Source organism: Eubalaena glacialis, chromosome 15 (assembly GCF_028564815.1).
Source record: "Eubalaena glacialis isolate mEubGla1 chromosome 15, mEubGla1.1.hap2.+ XY, whole genome shotgun sequence".
Taxonomy (NCBI): Eukaryota; Metazoa; Chordata; class Mammalia; order Artiodactyla; family Balaenidae; genus Eubalaena; species Eubalaena glacialis.
In genome coordinates, this window is record NC_083730.1 from 56,077,267 (window position 1) to 56,101,807 (window position 24,541).

The following is a 24,541-nucleotide window of genomic DNA, read 5'->3' on the forward strand; positions in this document are numbered from 1 at the left end:
TGATTATTTGGGATAAAGGCCTTAAGGGTTATAAAAATAGTCTATGAAATATCATTTTACCCTCATTAGCTTCAGCATGGTGTGAATTCTCTAATAATGTGCTTAGACTGAGCAAGAGAAAGATGCTAAACCACCTCAGGGCTGATCAGTGAAATGTTTTTACCTTTGCTGCATATCAGATACCCCATACTGCTGCACGGCTGTTTTATTATGCTAATTTATGACAAGTGTGTTTTTAAAAAGATTAAGGAATTATTCCAACATGCTGCTTATTTTCAAAGTACAGTTTAATGTCTAGGTACCAGCACATGATAGAAATTTTAAGATTTAACATCTTCCTGGACTTTGAGACAGTTGGATCTACTTTTGTTTAAAGATTATATAGGAGAATGTGTTTTTTGCTAAAAAAATCAAGTAATGATGACTAAGCTGATGCCTGAGGTTAGTATGACTTTCAGCTGAACTTGTTCTGATTGGTAGGATGAATTTTTTTTTTCTATTTTTGTAAAACCATACCCAAGAAATTTTAATAAGCCTTTTCACTTAAAGCAAAAGCTGTTAAGCATTCAGCTCTAATTCCCTTGAGCAGCAAGGAGCTTCTCCCAAACTTCACCATCTGGATACTGGTGTTTCTCTACAGATTCCTCCTTCATTTCTGTTGAATAACCAGCATCCTATCAAAGACAAAAAATGGAATCACGTTAATAACCACCTAGAACAAAAGTCATTTATTTTACTTATTTCTGCTGTTCCTAGAAATGCTTCTAAATCTAAGCCAGAGGCAACTGAATTAATATTTTAAAAATAAGTTTGCAGGTTGTTTGAAATGGGGGAGAGGGACGCACTTTATTGGCTGCTTCTCAGGATTAGTTAACTATTCACACTTCCTTTAATAGTTCAACCTCTGTTGGTGAAAATGAGCCCGGATATCTTGAACAGAAGGATAAATGGCGCAGATAACACAACTGCAGTCAAAACCTTTCACTAACTTGCTAGATGGTGCTGGGTTTTTTTTTTAGTTTTGTTTTGTTTTGGGCAGGAAGGGCCCAAGGAGTGCACGTTTTCAGGTCCAGCTGGTGAGGAAAGGCTGGCATGAGAGAAGCCTTGTCAGGGGCATCCTGACCTTCAGGCCTGGGGAATTTGACTAACTAAAGAGCCATTTGTTTCTAGATATTGCAAACAGACTCGAAGGAGACAAAGCTTTGTGCTCTGGGGTCTAGCTCCTGAGAAGAGTAGGGCAGGGCTGGCAGCGCCTCCTGGGGGGGGGGGGCCTCCCTGGCCAAACTCACCTTAGGAGGCATGTAGGAAGCCTTCTTGATTATCACGGGGTACTTGAAGTGCTCGTGCAGGTGGTCGACGTATTCACACATCCTGGGAGGAAGGAATCGGGTTGGGGAAACAGTGCCTTCAGTTAGATAGTTCATGTGGTGCTGTTAGGGCAAAGGGGCGAGCACCACTAAGAAAGGATGGACTCTGCCAAGGCTTGGCTGATACCATGTATTTCTATGTAAGTCCTCAGCCTCTGGACTTCAGGTTCTTCTCTGTAAGATAAAGCAGTGTGAGGGCTTGGATGAAATGAACTGTGAAGTATCTTTTAACTTAAGGTTTTGTGACCCAAAAGGCATCAATTTAGACTCAGACGTATCTGGGATTATTTGGGTGCCTCTAGCCAAAAGATGAACAGATTAAAGTCACCAAATGAGGTCCCTTCCAGCTACACAAATGATTTAGAAGAGCACAGGTTTTAGGATCAGACCAATCTGTTCAAATTTGGTGTCAGCCACTGTCTAGTTTTGTGACTTGGGGCAAGTGACCTAACTCTACTGCCTTACTTCAGCCATTGGTTAATGAACAGCTGAGATGAGCAGGCCGTGTGTCCAGGGCTGGGGACACAAAGGAACTGGTAAGAGAGGGCCTTGTGGTTTCAATGGCCGTAGATACCAAGTGGTTGACTGTAATATGTACTGTGTATAATCTATAAAGAACAGGCTACAGCTGAAGAACCGGCCCCTTGGGAGGACAGTGGGCCTTGAAGAATGAACAGGGAAGCGGTGCTCCACACACAGGATTACAAAGCAGGTGACAGCACACGGCATCTGTGTCTGGTGGATGCCCCTCCTGCATGGTGGCATTCCCAAGCAGTGAGGTCTGCTTTCAGGGAGTGGCATGAGGTTCTCACCCACTCATGGGCGGGCATAGTGCCCAGTGGGTCAGGTCTGACCCTCTTTTTTGCATCCCTCAAAACTTTGCAGGACCTGTCAAGGTTGGTTGGAGCCCCCTCCCTTGGTCCTTTAAGGAACTGAAATGAGGGGGCAAAAGCAGAACAACCTAGGAGTGTTCATTTTCTAGTTTAAAATATCTCAGGCATATTAAAACCCAGCTGCAGAAAGAACCATTACTTTATAGTTGAAGTCCCCATAGACCCTCACAGGTCCCATTTCTCAATCCTGAACTTGATGTTCACCTTTCCCATGCATGTCCTCATGCTTTCACTATATACTCCTAGTGATCTTTCTGCACTATCACATTTAATTCTGGGAGGAAAGGCATAATAAAGTCATATGTCTGCAGGTGACTGGAAGGAGATTGTCCTAATTTAAAGCTCACCTGGCGCATGTTGAGATATAAGATGGAACTAAAAGATGCAGCCAGATCCTGAAGACTCCAGTGTTGGGAAGAAATTGGACAGAAGCAGAGAGTATACATATGATGAAAGCGGGGCTTTAGAAAGTCAGAAACAGAAGCTGTTTCTGGTTTCCATTTGGTTGCAGACTCTTCCCACCCCCCTTATGTACCTAGAAAACAGTAAGTCAGCTACCAGGAAACCACCCTCTAGAAGAAAAAAGACTATTCAGTAGTGGGTCTCAAACTGCTTTTGAGTTATGGGATGTGCCAGTGGCCAGGGGTCTGGCCTGGATTGAGAGACAGTACTGAAGTTAATGCCACATCACTGACCTGTCTTTGAGGCTTGCAGAGACTGATATGAAGTCAAATATAATCAGGTGCTGCACCAGTTCACAGAGGCCAACTCCACCAGCATGCGGGCACACAGGAACTAAAAGTGAAGACAGATTTCCACTGAGTGCCAAGTAGGGCAGAGAGGGAGAAGTGAAGGAGAACCTGCGGCTTTGCTTGTTGCCTGCAGGTGATTAAATCTTTAATATTTAGGAATGAAAATCATCAAAGATTCCCTGATTAAGCCTAAATGAGAGTTAGAAAAAAGTCAAAATGGGAAACTCCAGAGGGAACCAGGCAGGGAAATGGTGTTTGGTCCGCGGCCCCGCGGTGCCCTTACTGTCAAACTTTTTGGCCATCAGCAGCACTGAGAGATTCTCGTTGACACTCCCCAGCCTGCAGCTGTCGATCTGGAGAAACTGCAGGGCTTTTGCCTGTAGGAGTTGCTTAAATATCACTCTGTTGTGGCACTGGAAATAGAATTAAAATACACCAACAGAAGAGTCAGCCTCGGCCTTCAGGATCTATACACCTGGCACTGCGCCCATTCCGAGTCTCTCATTGGTGGCCTCCTGGAAGCCTGGACTGTATTCATTTTTTGTTCTCACTTGGCATGAGGTGAGCCCTGACAGGCCAGGCGGGGACCTTCTGATCACTTCGTTACAGATTTGCTGGCAGAACCACGTGTGTGTCACGTAAAAGTCACACCACTCGCCACCTATCAGTGCATAACCGCCACCTCAACTGATAAGTGGGAGATGAAGCATCAGGATGAAATAAGGGGATGGCGATGAGCAGGTGGCACGGGCGACAAAACAGAAGCGTGGCAGAACGGCGCTGCTCCTTTTGCCGGGAAAGCCGAGAATCTGTTCCCTCACACAGCTCCGCTCGTGGGCCGCCTGCCGCGGGCTTTGGCAGGCGCTTGTGCTTCGTTTATAAGCACAAAAAGGGAACGCAATCATGTTTACCCAGTTTGGAAGCTGGCTTGCTTAAAACCACATGGTGCATATTAGGCCCCTGCAGCTTTAAGTTGCTGCCTTGTAAATTCCGATGAGCTACTTTGAAAAAGATAAATGACCTTAGTCATAGGAATTGTAGAAGAACATGCAAACTCTTGACTATATATATCTTACTCCAGACTATGAAGTGGTCTAAGGTGACCCAATTTCTAAGATTAAGAAAAATCTCCCAACTCAGAACAACACAGGTGATGTAGCCTAGCGTATGCCAGTGTCCCCAGTCGGTGGCCAGTGTGTGCTGACCCTGAGGAGACATCTCTTACCTGTTCTCCGGTGGCGACGCCAATTCCCAGGGGGACCAGTGCCTGTAAAATATAAGGCAACCTGATGTTATTTTCCTAAGTTTTTGAACTGAGACTCCTAATGTTTAAAAATATTTAGAGCTGTTCAGCTATCTAGAGCTGAAGAAGGAAACAGCCCTGCTGTCGAGCCGTGTGAAGTTTAAGGAGCCGCAGAAGGTGGTAGAGGGGGTGGGGGGGGGTGCACTGGGCCATCTCTGTCTGATGCCAGTACGTGTTCCATCCCACAACCAGTTCCTCCCTGATTTCTCACCCATCCGGCAGCCTTTGGTTTAAATAGGGCTACTCGTGGAGCTTGCTCTGTCAGAGGATGCAAAAATATAGGGCTCCCAGAAGTTACACTTTCTCCTTATGAGTGACTCACCTGGCGCTCTGGCTTATAGATCTGTGCTGTGAACCCGGCTAATGGGAGACTCTCCCTGAGAGACAGGATATTTCTCACATATTCTTACATGTGAAAGGGAGAGAAGCCGGCCGGAATTCAGGTGAGTTTGCCCAGGAAGCGCCCTGGTTCAAGGGCTCTGTGGAAACAGATGGGCAGCCTTCTCATGGGGAGGCCTGACTTTGACATTAGCTAAGCAAACCTTTGCTTGTGAATCAGCCAGAGGAATCTACACTTTGTTTCAATCTGGGTGAGTAAAATTGAGTATCAGTCAGATTTCTGTATTTACAAAGTATGGGAATCAGGTCTGTTAACCTTTGGTTTGCTGGTAGCCTTTCAACTTTTAGCAATTTACTTTCTCTAAAATAAATAGAACTGTGAAAGGGAATAAGCCCAGGAATCTTAGGATCTGTGACCACCACTCTAGCAGCAGCAGCAGGTTTTTTACCTTGGAAATGGTGGCATGCCCCAGAATGTCATCAGGGGAGGTGGGCTCCTCAATCCACAGGGGCTTGAACTCCGCCAGCTTCGCCGTCCACTCCACGGCCTCGGGCACGTCCCAGCGCTGGTTGGCGTCCATCATCTGAAAGGAGGGAGAGACCCTTTGTGGGGAGGTGTGCCTGCTGCTGACCTTGCTGCAGGCTGTGGCTCCCAGGGAGGAAATGCTGTCACTCGGTGCCACTGACTGCTGGGGCCCAGCACACACCCATAACAAAGGGAGCCCGAGAGCAGCCACCAAGACGAACTCTGGCCCCAGATACTGTCTCAGAGGAGATGCAAGTCGCTCAGGGAGCCACTGTGAGGTCCAGAAGTGCCCTGGCCTGGGCCCAGAAGTGCTCGCTGGCCCTGGAGCTCCAGCCTGATCTACATTTAGAAACCACCCAAATACATTTGCTTTGCAGGGTTCATCATTTGTAGGAACTGTTTTATCACATTCTGAATCATGCACAGTTAATACCGAGGTTGTTCAATAGTCACTTATTGGCTATTGCCTACTATGTGTTTGGCACAATAATAAATAACCCAAACTCTGCCATTAATTAGGCATCTACTCTGCTAGACATTTAATGGATTTTGTCCCATTTTATATTTATAATAACTCTGAGGCAGTTCACATTAACCCATCTTACAGACAAGAAAACTGACATGCAGAGAAGTAACTTGCTCAAGGACGATAAGTAAATGGTGAGTTCAAATCCAGGCTGCTCACTCTAAGGCCTGGGCCCTCTGTGTGCAGCGAGACTGCCAGGAAGCCAGGTGCTGGGTGTGCAGAGACAAGAAAGGGCCTCTCCATCCCCGATACAATCACACTTGGAAAAGTCAGACACAGAGATGGATTTCTTTAGTAGAATATGCTGAGTGGTAAGAGGTCCCTTGTGGGACGCTGTGGGAACCAGAGGATAGTGCGCCCAGAATCTATTTCTGTCATAAATTATTTAGATGAGAATGACCTCGCAAGACAAAAGTAGCATTAATTCATGTATAAATAATGGGACTTTTGATCTTAGGTCCAGGACTCAAACTTCTATTTTAATATATGAAACATGCCTCCAAAAAAATATAAAAACATCTTATTGTGACTATTTTATGAAAATATTTTACACATAGAAATGTTTTATAAAAATACGTAGGAATGACAGATCCTTAACATTTATCTCGGCAAAAGTTCCAGCATTTCTTGAGCAATGGCTCCCTGAGACCCACCTACCTGAAGGCGGGTTGGCGGATTTGTCAAGAAGGGGGGGTTGAATGATTGACATACCGGGGGCGCCAATGGGAGACCTGTTTGCTCAGGCGCATCTGTCCTAGCACAAAGGAACAATCCCTAATGTTCTTTAATCCTTGATTGAAACAAGTTGTATTTTGGCCCTGGACAAGGCTTCTCATATACAGCTGCTTAATTCTCAGTGGCAGGGAGGTTATTTACCAGCGTCTTCTCAGGGCCGATCATGTTTCTGATGAGTCGGCATCTACGGATGTCATCCTGGAGATCAGCACCAACTTTTACCTTAAACCTATAAAATAAATTTGGTCTCGTAATTTAGATCTGTCCCCTGACTTGGCAAAGACACGTGGCTTTTCTGCAGAAGTGACTGTTTCTGTCAATAATTCACAGGTCACATTTCCGAGTAAACTCTTGCCCTTTCCCAATCAACCTTCAGACAAGCCACTCAAAAATAACCCTGTAAGTGTATCTTTTTACTCGGTATCGGGGCAGTAACTCTAAATTACCTGCTGTCCTGAAGTCCAGCAATGGACAGAGCAGCTAGATCTTTAATAACACTGAGTTTTTGCTGTGCCATGAAGAGGCGTTAAGAACGGAAAAGGCATAGTCAGACTTGGCAGGTGAGCTGGCATCCTCTCCCTCACTCACTAGCCTCTCTGTCCTACACACGGACGTCAGGCTGCCACTTTGGAGCCAGGATGGCCCACGGTCCTCCTTTCCACAACACCCACCCTCTGTGCTGACAAAAAAGCCCCTCTCACAGCCTGTGCCATTCTCTCTCTCCCCTGCGCTCAGCACCAAACACACTAAAGATGACCTTTCTATCCTGGGTGGAAGCCTTAGCTTCTGGATGCTGGGCTTCCCATGCTCAGGGGCCTAGGAAATCTCTCCTCGGCCTTCTCTGACTCCTAGCGGTGTCTGCTCCAGCCTTTCCTGGGTACATGGAGGGAGGGAAGGTGCCAGCACTTACTGAGCACCTGCTATCAATCCTGGCTGTGCTGGTCCTTTTCAGAGAGAGCAACTTTGAGGAGAACCATGAGATATTATTATTCCCATTTTATAGAGAGAAAATGAGGTTCAGAGAGGTTGAACAATTTGCCCATGGTCACAGAGCAGGCAGGCACTGCAGGAGATGAAGGGAAAAGGCATGATGTTGATTCCAAATCCACCACATCCCAAGCCTCTTTCCACTGCTTCGTGCTGCCTCCATCAAGTTCTCAGTCCCCAACCCTTTACTTAGCTGAGGATTCAACCAGAATGCAGTGCCTCTCAAAGTTCAGTGGGTAGGCAGATCACCCAGGGATCTTGTTAGAATGCAGATTCTGATGCAGCAGGTCTGGGCTGAGGCCCAAGATTCTGCACTTTTTTTTTAAAGTTGGTCGGAGATCTTTTTTTTGGTCCTCACTTATTAAGCAACCTGCACAAATGGTTTTCTACACCTACTGCAAGCGGCAGCAGGGCACGCTAGTGCTCCTGCCCCACAGACCACACGGAGCAGCAGGAGGCGGGTGGCCAGACGACTGTCGTGCAGAGAGCCTGGTGACGGGCCCCAGGCACAATGTCCACCTTGAGCCGCACGGATGGACTCAGTGACCAGATCAAAAGGTGATGGTCCCTCTGTGTCCTGCACAGCTTCGGGATTCGGGGCCGCTGCCCACCATAGTTTACCCCAAGGAAACCCCAGGAGGCCCAGGGGTCCATAACCACACAGGAGAAGGACAGAAGAGAAGGCAGAGGGTTAGTCTGGAGAGGAGGTGGCCTGGGGAAGAGGCGGGGCCAGGCTCTTGGGAGAAGAACTCCGAAGAGAATCATTGCGACCAGTGGCTGGAAGTTATAGGGAAGCAAAGGGTCCGCTACATTGAAGCTCTTCTAACACTCAGAGCCTTCCAACAACGCACAAGTGCCCTATAAGCTCTCTGCCTCTGGAGGTTTTCACGTAGAAGCTGAATCAAGGCTTGTTACTATAGTAAAGAGTAGATTTCCAGATCAGGGCTGGAAATCAATGATCTCTTTCAACTCTGATGTTCCAGGATTCTAACTAGACTCATATCTCGTCTTTGGAGAAAGAGCTTCAGCTGAAATTTCCCTTGTGTGTCCTTACACACCAGACTGCTCCGGGCGAATCCTGGCCTCCTTGGTGCCTTTGGATCCTGGCTCCTCTCCACCGACCAGCCTCTCTCGCTAACTGGAGAGTCAAGTTCACCCAAATAAGTTACCTGGTCCAGCCGTCCTCCAGCGCCTTGCTGCAGAGCTGTGGGGAGAGGAGCAGAGCCGTCACCACACACTCTCCTAGGTCTAAGCAGCACCTTGGCCATCTCTGATGTGGCTTCACAGACGCTACGGCTGTACCATGAACCAGAAGAACCGCCATGTGTTGAAATTCAGAGCAGAAACAGCTTAGCCAACAGAGCATGACCGCTTGGTGACTTTCTTTCCTCATCTCTATGGGAACCATTTCATTAATGGTCACAACATTCCTGGTTGGGGAATGGAGCATTTCTGTCCCTCTTTTTAAAGCCAGGATGTTCTGTGGCGTCCACAGAATGAGTGGATAAAAGAGTAACAAACAGATGCTAGTCTCCCCTGTCTCTCTCTCTCTCCCTCAGCGGCAGGTGAGCACAGGGTGATGGGAAAGGGCAGTAAAGCAGCCAGGCGCTGACCGCCCACCAGGTGCCACCACGTGCTGCGAGCATCACACCACGGCAGCGTTCATCGGAATCCTCAAAACCCCCCGGGACAGCTATTATTTCCCCACTTCGCAGTGAGGAAGCTGAGGCAGAGCACGGTTAGGGCTCCCATTGCACCATGTTATGCTGCTGCCTCTGCCCGGGAACTGGCTTCCCCCTCCAGGGCCGAGGTGGGGCTCACCAGCTCACGGGCCCAGCGTCCACAACGGAAACGGCTTTCCTTTTGCTCACGTCCAAGGACCTCCAGGGCGAGGCCTGGGATCCCTAACGATTCAGAAAGGCTAAGAGGAAAACATGACGTCTCTCCAGAAAGCCTGTCTAGAAAACCAGGTTCAAGCGCCCACCTGCTTCAGCGTGGCGTCCGAGTAGCCCAGCCAGGCGCACGACGTGGTGTAGGCGGGGTAGCCATGCGCCAGCATTTGCTCTTCTGTGGAAACACGACGCTCGTCAACATTTTGTGTTTGCGGGACCTTCAGCTTTAGACTTGCCCGTGGCTAAGGCACTGCCCACGGAGAATCCAGCTGTTCTCCTGCCCGCCCTGCACAGGCACCCGGAGGCGGTGCAGATCCCAAGGATGTCACACCCAGGGCCCGGGATAACCTCTGGGACGCCCTGCTGGCCAAGGCCTTGCCCGTGGCGTGCGGTGTAACCCTAAAACCAGCCTTGCTCCCAGCAGTGGCTGAAGTGAACTCTGACCTAAGAGGTCACACCAGGAGGCCGCTGCATCTAGACTCAACCGTCTGTCCATGGGCCTGCTGCAGGGGGATGATGTGAACCCCTGGACACTCAAGGATGGGGACACTCAAAAGTGCACAATGAGAGCAAAAATAATGAATTTCCTCACAACCCACCTCGCTCTTTTTTCCCAACTTGACCTTTCCGCAGGATTTCTGGAAAAAATAAAAATCATTATCACTCTTTCAGACAGCAAAGCACTCGGCCCCGTTGCTTCCATATTAGAATGGACCAGAAAGCTCCCAGTTCCTGGGGATGACTCACCATAGGCTTCCTCCTCTGTCAGGACGTCGGTGATGTACCTAAAATCTAGGCAGGATACCAGCTTCCTGGGGTCCTGGCAGCAAGAGAGCAGGTAGGAAAGGCCCACATCAATTCACAAGTGGATTATGTTTCTAAGAATCTGCTGGACATGGGCTTATTCTGTCCGGGAAAGGACCTTTGGGTCCCCTTCTCCTCCCTCCCCGAAGTTGGGGCTTTGGCCTCACTGGGGAGGCCCACATTCTCGGCTGGGTCTCTGGCGAGACCTCCCCACCCCAATCTAAGTCAGTCAGTTTGGAAGCAGGTTGTACTGTGAGCAGTAGTACTCCGCTGTAACCCTTACATATCACAAAAGCTCTCAATGCTGAGATTCTGCTTCTTTTAAGACCACTGGCATTGAAACAGGGAACAGGATCCAAAAGAATGAAAAGTCCACAGGTGGGATTTCAGGCACCTTCCTAGTGGCCCCAAATCATTCAGTTCTGGGGGCCACCTCCAGCACCCCTCTGAGAGGCCAACCTTGAGCCTGCAGGTGGCTCAAGAGGTCCACGTCCTTCCCCTTCAGATGGCGCCCCCATGCCACCCGCAACCATGTCAGAGAGATGATGTTACAGCCTCTCGTTTTCACTTTCCTCCAGAGAAGGGACAACGTCTGCCGGCCCAACAGTCTTCAAGGCCATGGTTCTTTGTTTTTTCTTTCTTTTTTTTTTTTTAGTAAATTTATTTATTTATTTATTTTTGGTTGTGTTGGGTCTTCGTTGCTGCGTGCGGGCTTTCTCTAGCTGCAGCGAGTGGGGGCTACTCTTCGTCGCGGTGCGTGGGCTTCTCATTGCGGTGGCTTCTCTTGTTGTGGAGCACAGGCTCTAGGGCACACGGGCTCAGTAGTTGTGGCTCGCGGGCTCTAGAGCGCAGGCTCAGTAGTTGTGGCGCACGGGCTTAGTTGCTCTGCGGCATGTGGGATCTTCCCGGACCAGGGCTCGAACCTGTGTCCCCTGCATTGGCAGGTGGATTCTTAACCACTGCACCACCAGGGAAGTCCCAGGACCTTCGTTTGTTAACCACCAGATTTTCAGCAACCATCTAAGGGATCGCCCCGAGCCAGATGATGCTCAGAGAGGTTAAGCGGCTTGCTCAAGGTCACACAGCCAGGAAGTGGTGGAGTCCAGATTCAAAGCCAGGTCTGCCTGGGTCTGAAGTTCACTCCCCTTAACCTGCCCAGAGGTTTTTCCTTCTTGGCAGCCAGGTGCTCATCCCTGATATCAACAGGTCAAGGAGAAAGGAAACAGCAGGGGCACATCTTTAGAATTCACCGTGGGCTCCTTCCTCAAGAGTCTGATCTGCCATTTGCTCTTGGAGTCAAAGTGACCAGATAATATTTTAATAATAACATCTTGCTCGTCAGAGTTTGTAAGGCACTTTTCTCAATTGGTCTTTAAACCAATTCTATGGAGTTTCTAGAGAAGTTATGATTATCCCCTTTTCACAGTTAGGAAACGGAAACTCAAGAATTTGTATTGCATGTGTAAGCAAGTGCCACAGTGGGGGAGGTGGGACCATTGGACCTCCCTGCCTGCATGAGCACAGCTCTTTGTTACTTCAAATACAAGAAAAAGAATATTAGACTTGGGACTTCCCTGGTGGTCCAGTGGTATAGAATCCGTCCTGCAATGCAGGGGATGCGGGTTTAATCCCTAGTTGGGGAACTAAGATCTCACATGCCGCGGGGCAACTAAGCCCGTGCGCCACAACTACTGAGCCCACATGCTCTGGAGCCCGCGAGCCACAACTAGAGAGAAGCCCGCACGCCACAACTGGAGAGAGAAAAGACCCACATGCCACAACTGGAGAGAGAAAAGACCCCCACGCCACAACTGGAGAGAGAACCCACACGCCGCAACGAAGAGCCTGCGCGCGGCAAAGAAAGATCCCGCGTGCCACAACTAAAGACCCGACGCAGCCAAAAAAAAAAAAAAAGAATATTAGACTTCACTGGGTTTTGTTTGATCAGCACTACAGTGATTGATCCAGAGACAGTGCTGAAATGTATTTACTGATTATCAAAAGGCAAGTAATCCATGAAATCCATTTCATTTACAGAAACAATGAGAATATTAAAGAATTTACTTACCATGTCAACAAGTAACTTCCACAGAGGCTTGAAGAAAAGAAAAAATTTGTAAAATGTGTGAAGTACCCAAAACGTGTGAAGTACCCACTTGTTTTCTGACAGTAAATGCACTAGTGGCGAATTCCCACTATCAGACTAACACCTGCCTGCCTGCCCACCGGCTCACGCTGCCTCCCAGCCCCTCGCCTCTGCCACCCCTTCTTGCTCAGCCCTTTCTAACCTACTCCGACAACAACCTGACTGTGGCCAGTACCTCTCAGCGGAGACGAATAATCGAACAATTCTCCGTATGTCACTTGGGAGCCTGCTGTGCATTTGCCTTTGCTCGTAGAGGAAGTGTTTGTGCTGCAGGGTCACAGAGGTGCTGCCTGGAGGATTACCTTTCCCTCCTGCTTGGCCCACAGGTCCCACACGGCATTGAGAACGGCCGCCGTGGCCAGATGCACCACACCCTTCTCGGGACCGATCTGGTTAGGAAGCAAAACACACCAGCACTTCTTAGAAAAGAAAAAGATATTTAGGTCTTCTAGCCAGGGACACGTTTCATGAATTAAAAGGCAGCGATGGAAACTCACTTAGAGGGTAAGCTCTTTTTCAATAGTTTTTAACCTATAGAAGATTTGCAAGAATAGTACAAAGAACTCCTGTATATTTCTCTCTCTCTCTCTTTGTATATACATATGTACACACATATACACATATGTGCAGAAAAATAAAATAGATAATATAAACTTATTTTACTGAGTAATTTGAGAGTAAGTTGCAAATATCATGCCCCTTTAACCCTAAGTACTTCAGAATGTAGCTCCTAAAAACAAGGACATTCTCTTACATGACCATAGAACAAGGATCAAATTCAGGGAATATAACATTGATAGAATACTATTACCTACAAAGACAGTCCATAATCAAATTTCACCAATTGTCCCAATAATGTACGTTCTTGTATTCACATATTGCATTTAGCTGACATGTCACTTTAGTCTCTCTTTATCTGGAGCAAATTTTCTTCTTTTTAAAAATGATATCAATATTCTTAAAGAGTACAGGCCAGTTGACTTACACAATGTTCCTCCATCTGGGTTGGTCTGCAGCCCCATCATGATTAGATTGCAACGTTGCCACCACATTTTTTTGTTAGGGCTATTATCTTAGCGCTTGGGTAAGTCAGTATCCTTTAGGCTTCCCCACTGTGTGGTTACCATTTCCCTTTCTAAGTAAGGAGATTAATATTGCCCCCAAGTTTTAGCATCCATTGGTGATTCTTGCCTCAATCAATTACAGGTATGGTTGTAATATGGTAGTTTTCTAATGTTACCATTCCTGTTACATTAGTGTGTATTCGATTGTAATGACAAAGTTTCCCTTGTTGGTTGGTTGTTTGCTATCTGAACGGACTCATGGTGTCTTAGGTTATTCAGTGACTTATACGCATCACCACCACATTTATTTTGATGCTTGAGTTGTCCCAGATTCGACCAGTGGGAACTCCTTCGAGGGGATGCTTTAAAAGCAAGTTTCACTTGGCTGGCAGAAGTTAAGAATGAAATCCGAGGCAATGTGGACAATGTGCCTTTCTCTGTGCATGGACAGGAGACTGAGCACTTAGGAAAAAGACAGAGCTGATGTCAGGAGACATCGGCAAGGTCTCGGCTGCTGGACTGACCTTACTGTGATAAAATCCTCTCTCTAGAACCTCATTTTCTTCATGCTTTGAACTTAGGGTTCAAATATAGCCCTATACACATAAAGGTGCTCTGGTCTTTCTCTTCTTAACCTTTGACCTTCTCTTACATTTGTCCTTAATAACCTCCTCCCACAACTTCAATTCTACTCACATTATGTCTCCCTTAAAAAGGTTGTCCATTCAGCACTTTATCCTCTAAAGGGTCTAGACCACTTCTTCCCATCCAGGGAGCAGAGATGAGGTCCATAAGGGCAGAGATAGCTCTCAGGATCCAAATATGTCCAGATTCAAGTCTTACAGAAAGGAACAGATTACCTCAAAATACTGATTGTCCAAATGGTTCAAGCCCTAATTTATCTGAATAAAATGTTTTACCTTAAAATTGTAAACCTGTGTCTATTTTCACAAATGCTGCAATCAAAGGACATGAGACCTGAGTTATTTATAGAAGTGTTTTACAAAACAGGTGCCTTACCCATCTGAGCTGCCCGTCGCTCGTGAGCTGTCTGTAGAAGCCTCTGAAATCACCAACAATGTCCCCGAGGTCCTTGTTAAGCAGGTGGGGGGCCAGGGCATTCACAGCACAGACAACTATTAAAGGGGATTTAATTCTTGTTTAGTTTTGGTGTAAATAAATTAAGACACGCAAGCACCACAAACAATCTAATGTGGGCATTAATGAAAATAATTTTAAATACAGAAGGTACATGCCTTTAAAAATTGCCCCAAATATGTCTTCTATGGTTGTCATAACTAATAGCACACACTAATAGCACTCAATAGAATAGCTGTTAATCTATATACTGAGCTTAATTTCTGAAAAGAGCAAAACCATTTTGATTGACAGAGCCATAGATCTGAAAGTTTAAATCATGTTCCCAAATCATTTTCCTGTTCACTTTGTAAAGTGTCCATATGTCAGCTTCAAAACCAAACCTTGCTAATTCATTGTTCCTAAGGAATAAGACTCTGACTTATAGAATTTTTTTAAAAAATGCCTTTTCATCATTGTCAAGTGTAGAAAGTATCTTGAATTCACAGCATAACTCTATTAAAAATGAAATGAATTTGCAATTAGCTTAATACTTCCATGTAAAATGTTAAACTACATGAAAACACTTTTCATAAACGTTAAATTTCTTACCATTGACTTGTGATAGACTACATTTTTCATAACTAATTTCAAGGTTAATCTTCATTTGGGTCAGCATTACCATCAATTACTTATTTTTGGTGTTCTACTTAAAAAAGACTCTATTGTGTTATTTCAGATGAACAAGTAAAGTAACAAACTGTATGGGAAAGATCCTTCTATCCTTTGCTCAGTCTATGTGTAAATGGCCAAAATAATCAAACCAAGTCATCAACTTAGCCCTAAAGCAATGAATTTATTATTAAAACTTTTGATCGACTTTTGTTTGATATAGCCACTGCTTCAATATTAAAATTCTCACATCATTTCACAAGATAGTTGTAGAGGCACAGTTTTACTATCAGTCAGATCTTAGGAGAAAGATGTTTTGCAAGTATTTAAAACATGTTCTTAGGATATGCTTGGCCTCTGTGTGACACAGCCCTCAGATGACTCGCACTGGCTCTCACACAGAGCATTTAGGGCTGATCCACACCTTCCGTGTTCTCTAGGGCTTTTGTTAATGGAATGCAGACTGATTCCAGTTCAGGTACTCATTCCCTAGAACTGTGAGAAGACAGAGTGCTCCCCACTCCTTGATGATTGGTGCTCTTGGATTAAAGACATCTGAAGAGTAAGTCAGCGACTCAGAGAGTCCGTATCATTATCTGCATCAAACCTTTGTTCTACTGAGATGGTTGCTGAAAACCATGGACTGTTCACTTCACAAAGCAAACACATTTAACAAATGTTGAGGATGGGCTCATCTTTCACAGCTCTAAGAGAAGCGCGAGCAACGCTAATACATTCATCTAGAGGATGAGGGTTCTCCTCGCTCAAGCTGAGGCCACTGCAGGAAGTTTACTAAAATTTGGTGCCTTCCATAGAAATCTGGGCGGTGGTGGTCTGACTCCAGTGTGGAGAACAGTCTACTTCAGGTGTGCATGTCTGAAGCGATGGGTGGGAAATCTGTCTGTAAACACTCGGCCTTGAAGGCAGCTCCGTGCTGACTGAGGCCAGGGTTCTCTCCTGTGACTACATCTGTCCAGGACTCACTTCCTGGGACCTCCTGCCCGGGAGGGACAAGTCAGTAAAGGCTATTGAGGACCGTGGGTCTGAGCTCTCATGCTGGCAAGAACCCTTATGGCCATTTTTTCCTCTTTAAAAATTATGCTTTTTTCACCTCTTTTTCTTTTCCTATTAAAAGAAACTATATTGGTCTCATTTATACATAAAAAATCAACCATAACTTTCCCTGCTCTCTCACATGTAGGCGCTCTCTTCACAGTAATGAGGAAAGCATTGTTTTCTTTCTGTTTTCTTGGATCATAAAAGATGATTAGGTAAGTAGGCTGATAAAGGCTGCAGAAAAACCGTGATGAGCTAATGTAATTTTTTTCAACTTTAACTTGAACACCACGTAACACGTTCAGTGAGACGGCAGTGGCAGTGAGTCACCTGAAAAATGCAACAAGGTTAAAATTAAAATGGGTTCCGTCATGCTGTGGTCTGAAACAGGCGGAAGCCACCTCCATCACCACAAAAGAGCCATTTGTTCCAGGCACAGAGAGATGGAAATTGATTTCTGCTGCTCGAGGCATCCATTGGGACAGTGTGGGGAGGGGAGGGGAGGGGTCAGGGAGGTCCCCACACAGTGAACTCAGCAGCACATCTGTCCCAGGGACCACATGACGGTGCAGCGTCCCTCCACTGCGGGCCCAGTTCCAGGTCCTGGCTGTTAACAGAGAGTGGTTCTCATGGCTTGTCCCAGAACACATCTTGTAAGCTTGCTGAGTTTTGTACAAACTTTGGGGGCCGCCCTGTATGGTTGGAGAAAGCAGCTTCACAAAGTGCTCAACTTACACCAGAGAATTAAAGGTGCAGGAGAAGCTGATACACAGCTCAGCAACCTGTGGGGGTCAGTGGTCACTGCCTGGGGGAAAACATCAACAGTGAATAGTTGACTTAGGGGGAGGGGGTCAGGGAATCATTGCCAAGGTGCCTCCTCCTGCCCAGCCAATTCCTAGTTACCCCTCAAGGCTCATCTCAAAACCTCACCGTTGCTCTGAAGCTGTCCTGACCCTCCTGGACAATGAACTAACCTTCTTTCTTTGAGTAGCTTGTACTCAAAAAAAAAAAATAGTCCTTCTCGCACTGCACTATTGGTTCTTTTTTTTTTTTTTTTTTTTTTTTTTTTTAATTTACTTATTTTTGGCTGCGTTGGGTCTTCGTTGCTGCGCGCAGGGGCTATTCTTCGTTGTGGTGCATGGGCTTCTCATTGGGGTGGCTTCTCTTGTTGTGGAGCATGGGCTCTAGGCACGTGTGCTTCAGTAGTTGTGGTGCACGGGCTTAGCTGCTCCGTGGCATGTGGGATCTTCCCAGAGCAGGGCTCGAACCCGTGTCCCCTGCATTGGCAGGCGGATTCTTAACCACTGCGCCACCAGGGAAGCCCGCACTATTGATTCTTTTATGTCTGTCTCCCTGAGAAGTTTGTGCTTTCCTTCTCCTTGTACGTGGGACTCTGTCCCCTTTCTCTCTCTCTTTGTAAAGTCATTTCTGCAGCGCCTGGCAGAGCGCCTAGCACACAGGAGCACACAGGAGGCGTCTGCGGAAGGCCCAGCTGACAGATGACTGGACGGTAGCCGGAGGAGCTGGAACAGCCTGATGGCATCCACGTAACGCTCAAGAAAGGTTCCCTTGTCCTACACACACACACACACACACACCCCTTTTATCTGCTCGATGATACTAAAATCGTTCAGTGGGTCAAGACTTTTCTTCTACAACTAGGCAAGGGCTGACAGTACAAATATCCATGAGGGAGGTAGCGCATCACCACCAAAGTTAGAGAATCTATTTCCTCCCTTCCTGGACCCTCACCCTTCAACCTATCATAATTCGGCTTCAGCTCCTAATGAGCCATTGAAATTGATCTGTCAGAGGTCTTTTTGTACATATTGAATTTTGTACACTGCGCATGCATTAAAAAAAAACAATTATGCATTTAAAAAAAAACAAGCAAATAATTTGTATGTAAATATTCTGGAGAGAAAGCACTTCAGGCAGTCAGGACTAACTGAGCAGCTGTCTGGGCCTCAGTTTCCTTATCTCCAGAAATGTGGACGCTCAAGACCGCTGAGCCCTCGTCCAGCTCTGAGAAAAGACAGGCTTTACTCACGGCTCAATGTGCATTCTTCACTATCTGCTCTTCCAGATGAGAGTTCTGAAACTGGGCAGGACCTACAGCCTTTTCTGCCCAGAAGAGCAGTGAACTTGAAACCAACTCGGTGTGGAATATTCAGAAAAGCAAGTAGACTCTGTGCACACAACAATAAGCCTTGTTCTGTGAATGCATGCCTGCCTACGTCATGTCCCTCACTCACTCACGCAGTTCAGGTCCTCAAAGCTCTGCAGAGAAATCGGCTGAGATTCAAGGATTCACCTGCAGTCTATGGATGACTACAAGGAGAGAAGCCAAATTCTGCTATTTAAAAATGTATCCCAATGAAATAAACCATCAAACATTGTTTTTACTCACTTCAAGCAGTGTAAATATGGAGGAAAATAAGGTCAGAACTGGAATGTAAATGAAACTTAAGCATTCTAGAACCTCAAGGGATGTTCAACTCACCAACTTCAGTGCCTTTCCCCAGAGTGAAGGTGATTCCGTAGCCCTTGAGTCCATCTTCCGCATCCGTCTCCAAGACAACGTAGGCAGCTGAGTAGTCAGGGTCTGTGTGCTGCAGGGGAAATGCTCCCCCCAAATCCGCAAACGTGAGAAATCCCCAAATAAACCCGGGAATGATGTCACGTAAGAACAGAAAACACCAACAAGAGTTCCCATCAGAGGGAACTGTTCATGTTCCCCAAAGGAAACACAGGAGCTCTGAGTGGACAAAAGGAATGTCCTCCTGAAGGATGGCAGTTGGACTTGAGGTGAGAGTGAAGATCCAGGAATGAGATCTGGGAGTCTTTGACAGAAAAGTGGTCACTGAAGCCATGAACACAGAGGGGGTCTTAATGGGAGTGTGTGATGAGACAGGAAAGGCATTGAGGCCTGAGCCTTGAGAGGGAAGAAGGGGGTCAGTATAGGAAGGAGCAGCCAGAAAGGCAAGTGGTCAGCGAGGGAGGTGGGGGGCAGCAGACAGCAAGAAATGTAGACCAGGGTGAAGGACACTGGAAGCAGAAATAGAAAGGGCAGTTCCAAGAGAAGGAAGGAGACACACGTCGACTTTAGGTTAAGGAGGAAGTAGATGTATGGGATGGAGGCAACAGGCATGGACCAGTAATCTAGGGTTCGGTGGGGAAGGGACAGAAACGGGGTGGAGAGGTGTAAGGGCCAAGTAAAGACTATTCCAAAGTGGGAAGCCCTGTCCATGTGGGATGGAGAGGGGCCACTAGAAAAGGAGAGACTGAAAATGAAAAGGGAACAGGCCCTGGCAGTCAGGAAAGGTGGGCATGGGGACACAGGCGTAAATCAGTTCTGGAGAAGGACATGCCTTACAGAATAAAGGGAAAGATGAGAGGGGTGGCTGAAGGCTGATGTGCAGAGATGGGGCCAAGGGCGCATTAGTCTTCAGTCTTTGTGGCGACACAGTGGCACAGGACTGGGTGGCAGAGGTGGGAGAGAGTGGTTTGGACAGCAGCTCCCGGGAGCTCAGCAGACAACGGGGAATGGAGAGGAAAAGTATGGCTGGGACAAGACATGGAAGCAACCTAAGTGTCCATCGACAGATGAATGGATAAGGAAGATGTGGTACATATATACAATGGAATATTACTCAGCTGTAAAAAAAGAATGAAGTAATGTCATTTGCAGCAACATGGATGGACCTAGAGATTATCACACTAAGTGAAGTAAGTCAGACAGAGAAAGACAAATACCATACGATATCACTTATATGTGGAATCTAAAATATGACACAAATGGACTTTACAAAACAGAAACAGAGTCACAGACATAGACAACAAACTTATGCTTACCAAAGGAGAAGGCGGGTAGGGATAAATTAGGAGTTTAGAATTAACATATACAAACTACTATATATAAAATAGATAAACAAGAAGTATTTACTGTATAGCAGAAGGAACTATATTCAATATCTAATATAAACTATAATGGAAAAGAAAAGTCTGGCTGGGAAGTGGCAGGCTCAGCTGGAGCTGGGCTCTCTGGAACCGTAGTGAGCGCCTGGATAAGCGCTGGTAAGAGCACCGCAGGCCCGAGGGCTCCACGTTTCTTAAATGGCTGGTAAGAAATCGTAACTGGAACCCACTGCTTGAACAAATATGGGGAACAGTTTCAGGGCTCCTTCATGAAAATACCCTACTTGTGATCAGGAAGGCTCGCTCTGCTGCTAAGTGCTGAGGGAGCTGAACTGCTGAGTGCTGCGTGCCGTGAGGGTGGGGGGAGCAATCCTCAGAGTCATGGCAGTACTGCTGAGGACTGACAAGCAGACTTTCGATTAAGAAGGCACTTGGGGGGAGTTCCCTGGTGGTCCAGTGGTTAGGACTCTGCGCTTCCACTGCAGGGGGCACGAGTTAGATCCCCTAAGATCCTGCATGCCTCGGGGTGGCCAAATAAATAAGTTAATTAATTAATTAATTAAAAGGAAGGCACTTGGAAATCAGCATACAACATATCTCTGGGAGATAATACTTCAGTATTTATGAGCTTGCAATACAGGTGTCAGATAATAATCTCTCCTGACCCAGAGGTCATAAACCACTCAGGCCAGAGACAAATTCCATTTCCTAAATTATTCCACGGTAAGCCAGCAACCTTAACACTTCACAAATTCAAAGAAGAGAAAAGTGGAGGTCAGCGCTCTTCTGCTTCAGTTTCTTCATATGTAAACAGTAATTACAGCCACAGTTATTGCCAGCCTTCTCTGTGTCAGGCTCTCTACACACATCTCATTTACATGTATAAAGCAGACACTGTTATACCCATTTTACAGATGAGAAAACCCAGGCCTGGAGAGATTGTGTGGTTTCCCCACAGCTGCTACACCTCAGAGGGGCAGAGGCGATAGCACATGATCAGGTATTTGAATTTTACAAGTCAGTAAAATTTCAAACATTTGTTTGGAGATCCACAAAGGATTGCCCAGTGGGTGTGTTTTGTCATTTACCATAACATCATATAAGAAAGGACAAATAAGGCTTTTTAAAAGCAGGAAGAACCTAATCTCAGAATAAAGGACATTCTTTTAAGTAACTTTAGCACTTTTTAACAAGAGGCCATTTCAGGTACACAAAGAGCACAGGGAATGTAATAAACATCAGTGTGCCCTCCACCCAGCTTAAGAGGCAAAACTTTACAGTGTGAATGAAAGTCCTTGGGTACCCATTCCCCTCCCTCCATACAAGTAACAGATAATCATTATCCTAACACGGATGTTTCACACATTCATTACATACCCTGCAACTTTGTTTTTCCAGTGTGCCATGTGTGAGTGGGCCGGGAGGGGCAGTGAGGATCCAGTGGGGACAGGACTGGAGGAGACCCTGCACAGGACTCATATTTGGGAACCACTGCACTAGAAGGTGGTGGTGGCGTGGGGTGTCCCGCTAACACTCTCAGGGAGCAAAAATGCCCTTCAGTGCTTACTTTACTGCATCTCCAAAGGCTGACACCTACTTAACTCTTTACGTGACACATCCTCTATAATCATGTTTTCAGGTAACTTCATGAGAGCCCCCTCTCACACGACCCAGTTACTGCGAGTTTGTTCGTCTGGTTTTCCAGCCAGACTGTGACTCCTTCACTTCACAGATGGGCCTCTTGGGTTAGGAGCTTTTCCAGGTCACACAGCAAGCTGTGGCGGAAGCAGGATCACCACCTAAAACACCCTGCCCGGGGCTTCCTGGTCTCCTTCTGGTTGAGAAGCTAGCGCTGTGTTTTAGGGTTTCACTGGTGGGAACCTAACAACATCGTTTTGCAAATACGATTCGCATTTCCAGCAAAATGAGAATTGTAAATGTAAAAACAGGAAATACTAAACGTCAGCAAAGAAAGGAACAGTAAGAAAAAAGAAAAAAACCTAGAAGGGTGGAGAGTCTCTAGATACCTTCATTCCCCTTCCCGACCTCTCCACTTACAAAAGCTACGGTTCTAAGGTTGGGAACCTTCCTGGGGTCCGTGGGGTGCCCCGCGCCTAAAGGGCCCAGCGTAGGCGGGGCGGGAGGGCACCGGCGGTCAGGCAGCGCTTACCATAGCGTCCGAGCCGTGGCCCCCGAGCGACGTGGGGAAGCGCACGTCGCGGACCGAGAGCCGACAGATCCTGCCGCGCACCATGTCGCCCGCACCCCGGGGCCGCCAACTCTGCGGGACACCCTCTGCACGGAGGCGGGTGTGCGTGTGTACAGAGCCCGGCGCGGTGGGCGCTGATTGGCCGCGCGGCCTGGGGGCGTGGCCGCGCTCGAGAACTTGGCGAACTTTGCCAACTTGGCCCGACTGGAGTGGCCATCCCAGTTCAGGGTCCCATGACTCACACGTTTTTCGCGCCAAGTTTCCGCCCCGTACCGGGGAAGCTGCACCACAGGCGGACTCGTTCGGGTTCTCCACCCACCTCGCTCCGCATCGGCGACCCCGCAGGACCCTGCTCCGCCCAGACTAGAAACACGCAAAGTGACCTTACCGGGAGCGGTGCCCGAGAGTGCGAGTCCGGTCAGAGTGCGATCGCCTAGCAGCAGACTCGGGTCAGCTCAGCCAGGCGGCAGGTCAGCCAGGATAGCCTTGGGCTAGAAGATCCTAAGGGTCTTTAAGTGACCTCAGCCTGTTTACCACCTGATAAATTAAGAGGCGGGTCACCATTTATTACACCCTTGCTGATGCAGAGTGCTTTAAATACATGACCTCTTATCCGCCCAACCCTACAAGGTAGGCAGGTCATGTCCACTTTATTGGTGAAGGAATGGGGATTCGGAGAGATTGATTTAAGAGACGTGCCCAAGGCCACACAGCTAGTTAAGTGGCTGAGAGCTCTAGCTGCAAACCCAGGGCTCTGTCCTCTGGGTTGCAGGGACTCTGGGGTTCAGAGCTATAGGATCCCTCTGACAGCATGGTGAAAGCTATGGACACCGCCCCCTCCAATGTGCACATGTAAGTTTTTATACCATTTTGGGGGGCGGGGGTCACTGACCCCTTGCCTTGTAGTACAGCAGGCCACCTTTCAGTTCCTACTTCTGGGGACTGCTTTGAAAATTAAATGTTTGGGAAGCAGTGCTGTATAGATATTCCATTAATATATGTTCCTGTTGGTATGGCAAGGATGTTTTCAGGGATACCCAGGTCACCTCTGCTGCTCAAGGATGCAAACCCCATTGAATGAATTCCTTTGGCTAAAGACTGAGATGGTTAACTCAAATGCCTACAGAGGCTGGGTGGACACCAAGAAGCAAAGGCGGGGGCGTGGGGGGGGGCGTGAGGCAAGAGGCAGTCACTGCAGCTAAGGGGCAGCCAGTTAGCTCCAGCTGATTGTGGCCCTGTGGGAATTAGAGCCCGGATTGCTGCATCTTCACATTTTCCAAGGGAAGTCTGAAATTCGAATGTTAATAGGAAATAGCCCTTCTTTTCCCTGTCCTACCCACTTTGCCATTTAGATAATTTTACATATGGATCAACATTTATTAACACTTAACTGTGTTACCTATTTGTTCACCCTTATTTTTTGCTTTCTTGATTTTGGGGGTTGGGGGATATGCTCAATTTATTTTTTTCAGAATGGGTCTCTGGCCTGGGTGATATATTCTGAGTACTTTGTGTTCTGAAGATGTCTGTTTTTCTTTCAGATTTGAAGGATTTTATTGTATAGAATTCTTAGTTCAAATGAATATTTTTTAAAGTAATGTTAAGTCTCATTCTTTAAAGAGTAAGCTGAGTTTTTTTTTTTTCCCACTCTCTGGAAAATGTTTGGATTTTCTCTTTACGGTTTTAAAATATTACTAATATATGTTTAGGATTAACTTAAGTATTAATCTTACTCTACAACTGATGGATTCTTTCAAGCCAAAAGCAATGTATTGCTCTGGAAAGTTTTCTCTACTGTTCCTTTCATTGGTTCTTCCTCTTCATCTGGAACTTATGTTGGTTTGATATTAAACCTCTGAATCTGTCACCCATGCTTTAACTTAAACAAAAACCAAAAAAACCACAACTTTTTTGACTCTTTGTTGAGTTCTGGGCATATCCTTTGGTTTAATATTCCAGCTCACTGACTGGATCAGCTTATCATACAGGGAGAGGCCTGGCTACCCAGCTATTCCAAATGCTGACCACACCCCCCATCCAAATCCCTATAATTAATAGCCCCATTACTTCTAAGGAAAATAAAGTAAAAGGGACAGGATTTATACTCCCATCTTATACAGCTAGAAAACCAGCTAAAATATTTAGAAGAAGGGACTTCAGACACTGGACCACAGGAGAGCAGAACTGTGATCTTGGAGAGAAGAAAAACAAACAAAGCACCCTACAGTTGCACCAGCTTACTGTCTGGAGGCTGGAGGCTACTGGAAATGGGGGT

General features: G+C 46.8%; 1 protein-coding gene across 3 annotated transcripts; it reads right to left on the reverse strand.

The window, feature by feature from the left end:
• Positions 1 to 291: 291 nt before the first annotated feature.
• On the reverse strand, positions 292 to 22,373 carry ENOSF1 (enolase superfamily member 1). 3 transcript variants are annotated; one of them, XM_061169697.1, is made up of 16 exons: positions 22,228 to 22,373; positions 18,643 to 18,751; positions 14,355 to 14,470; positions 12,573 to 12,659; positions 12,193 to 12,219; positions 10,068 to 10,140; positions 9,920 to 9,958; positions 9,413 to 9,495; positions 8,598 to 8,632; positions 6,583 to 6,670; positions 5,104 to 5,238; positions 4,238 to 4,279; positions 3,296 to 3,425; positions 2,956 to 3,055; positions 1,290 to 1,371; positions 292 to 674 (listed from the first exon to the last, which is right to left on the reverse strand). In XM_061169697.1, the coding sequence occupies exons 1-16, from the start codon at positions 22,309 to 22,311 to the stop codon at positions 573 to 575; spliced, it is 1,332 nt and encodes a 443-aa protein (XP_061025680.1). In that variant the 5' UTR covers positions 22,312 to 22,373; the 3' UTR covers positions 292 to 572. The 3 variants fall into 3 exon arrangements, with proteins under 3 accessions (XP_061025680.1, XP_061025682.1, XP_061025681.1); XM_061169699.1 differs by lacking the exons at positions 14,355 to 14,470; positions 22,228 to 22,373 and having other exon boundaries at positions 18,643 to 18,705; XM_061169698.1 differs by lacking the exons at positions 12,573 to 12,659; positions 14,355 to 14,470; positions 18,643 to 18,751; positions 22,228 to 22,373 and adding an exon at positions 12,446 to 12,537.
• Between the last annotated feature and the right edge of the window lie 2,168 nt (positions 22,374 to 24,541).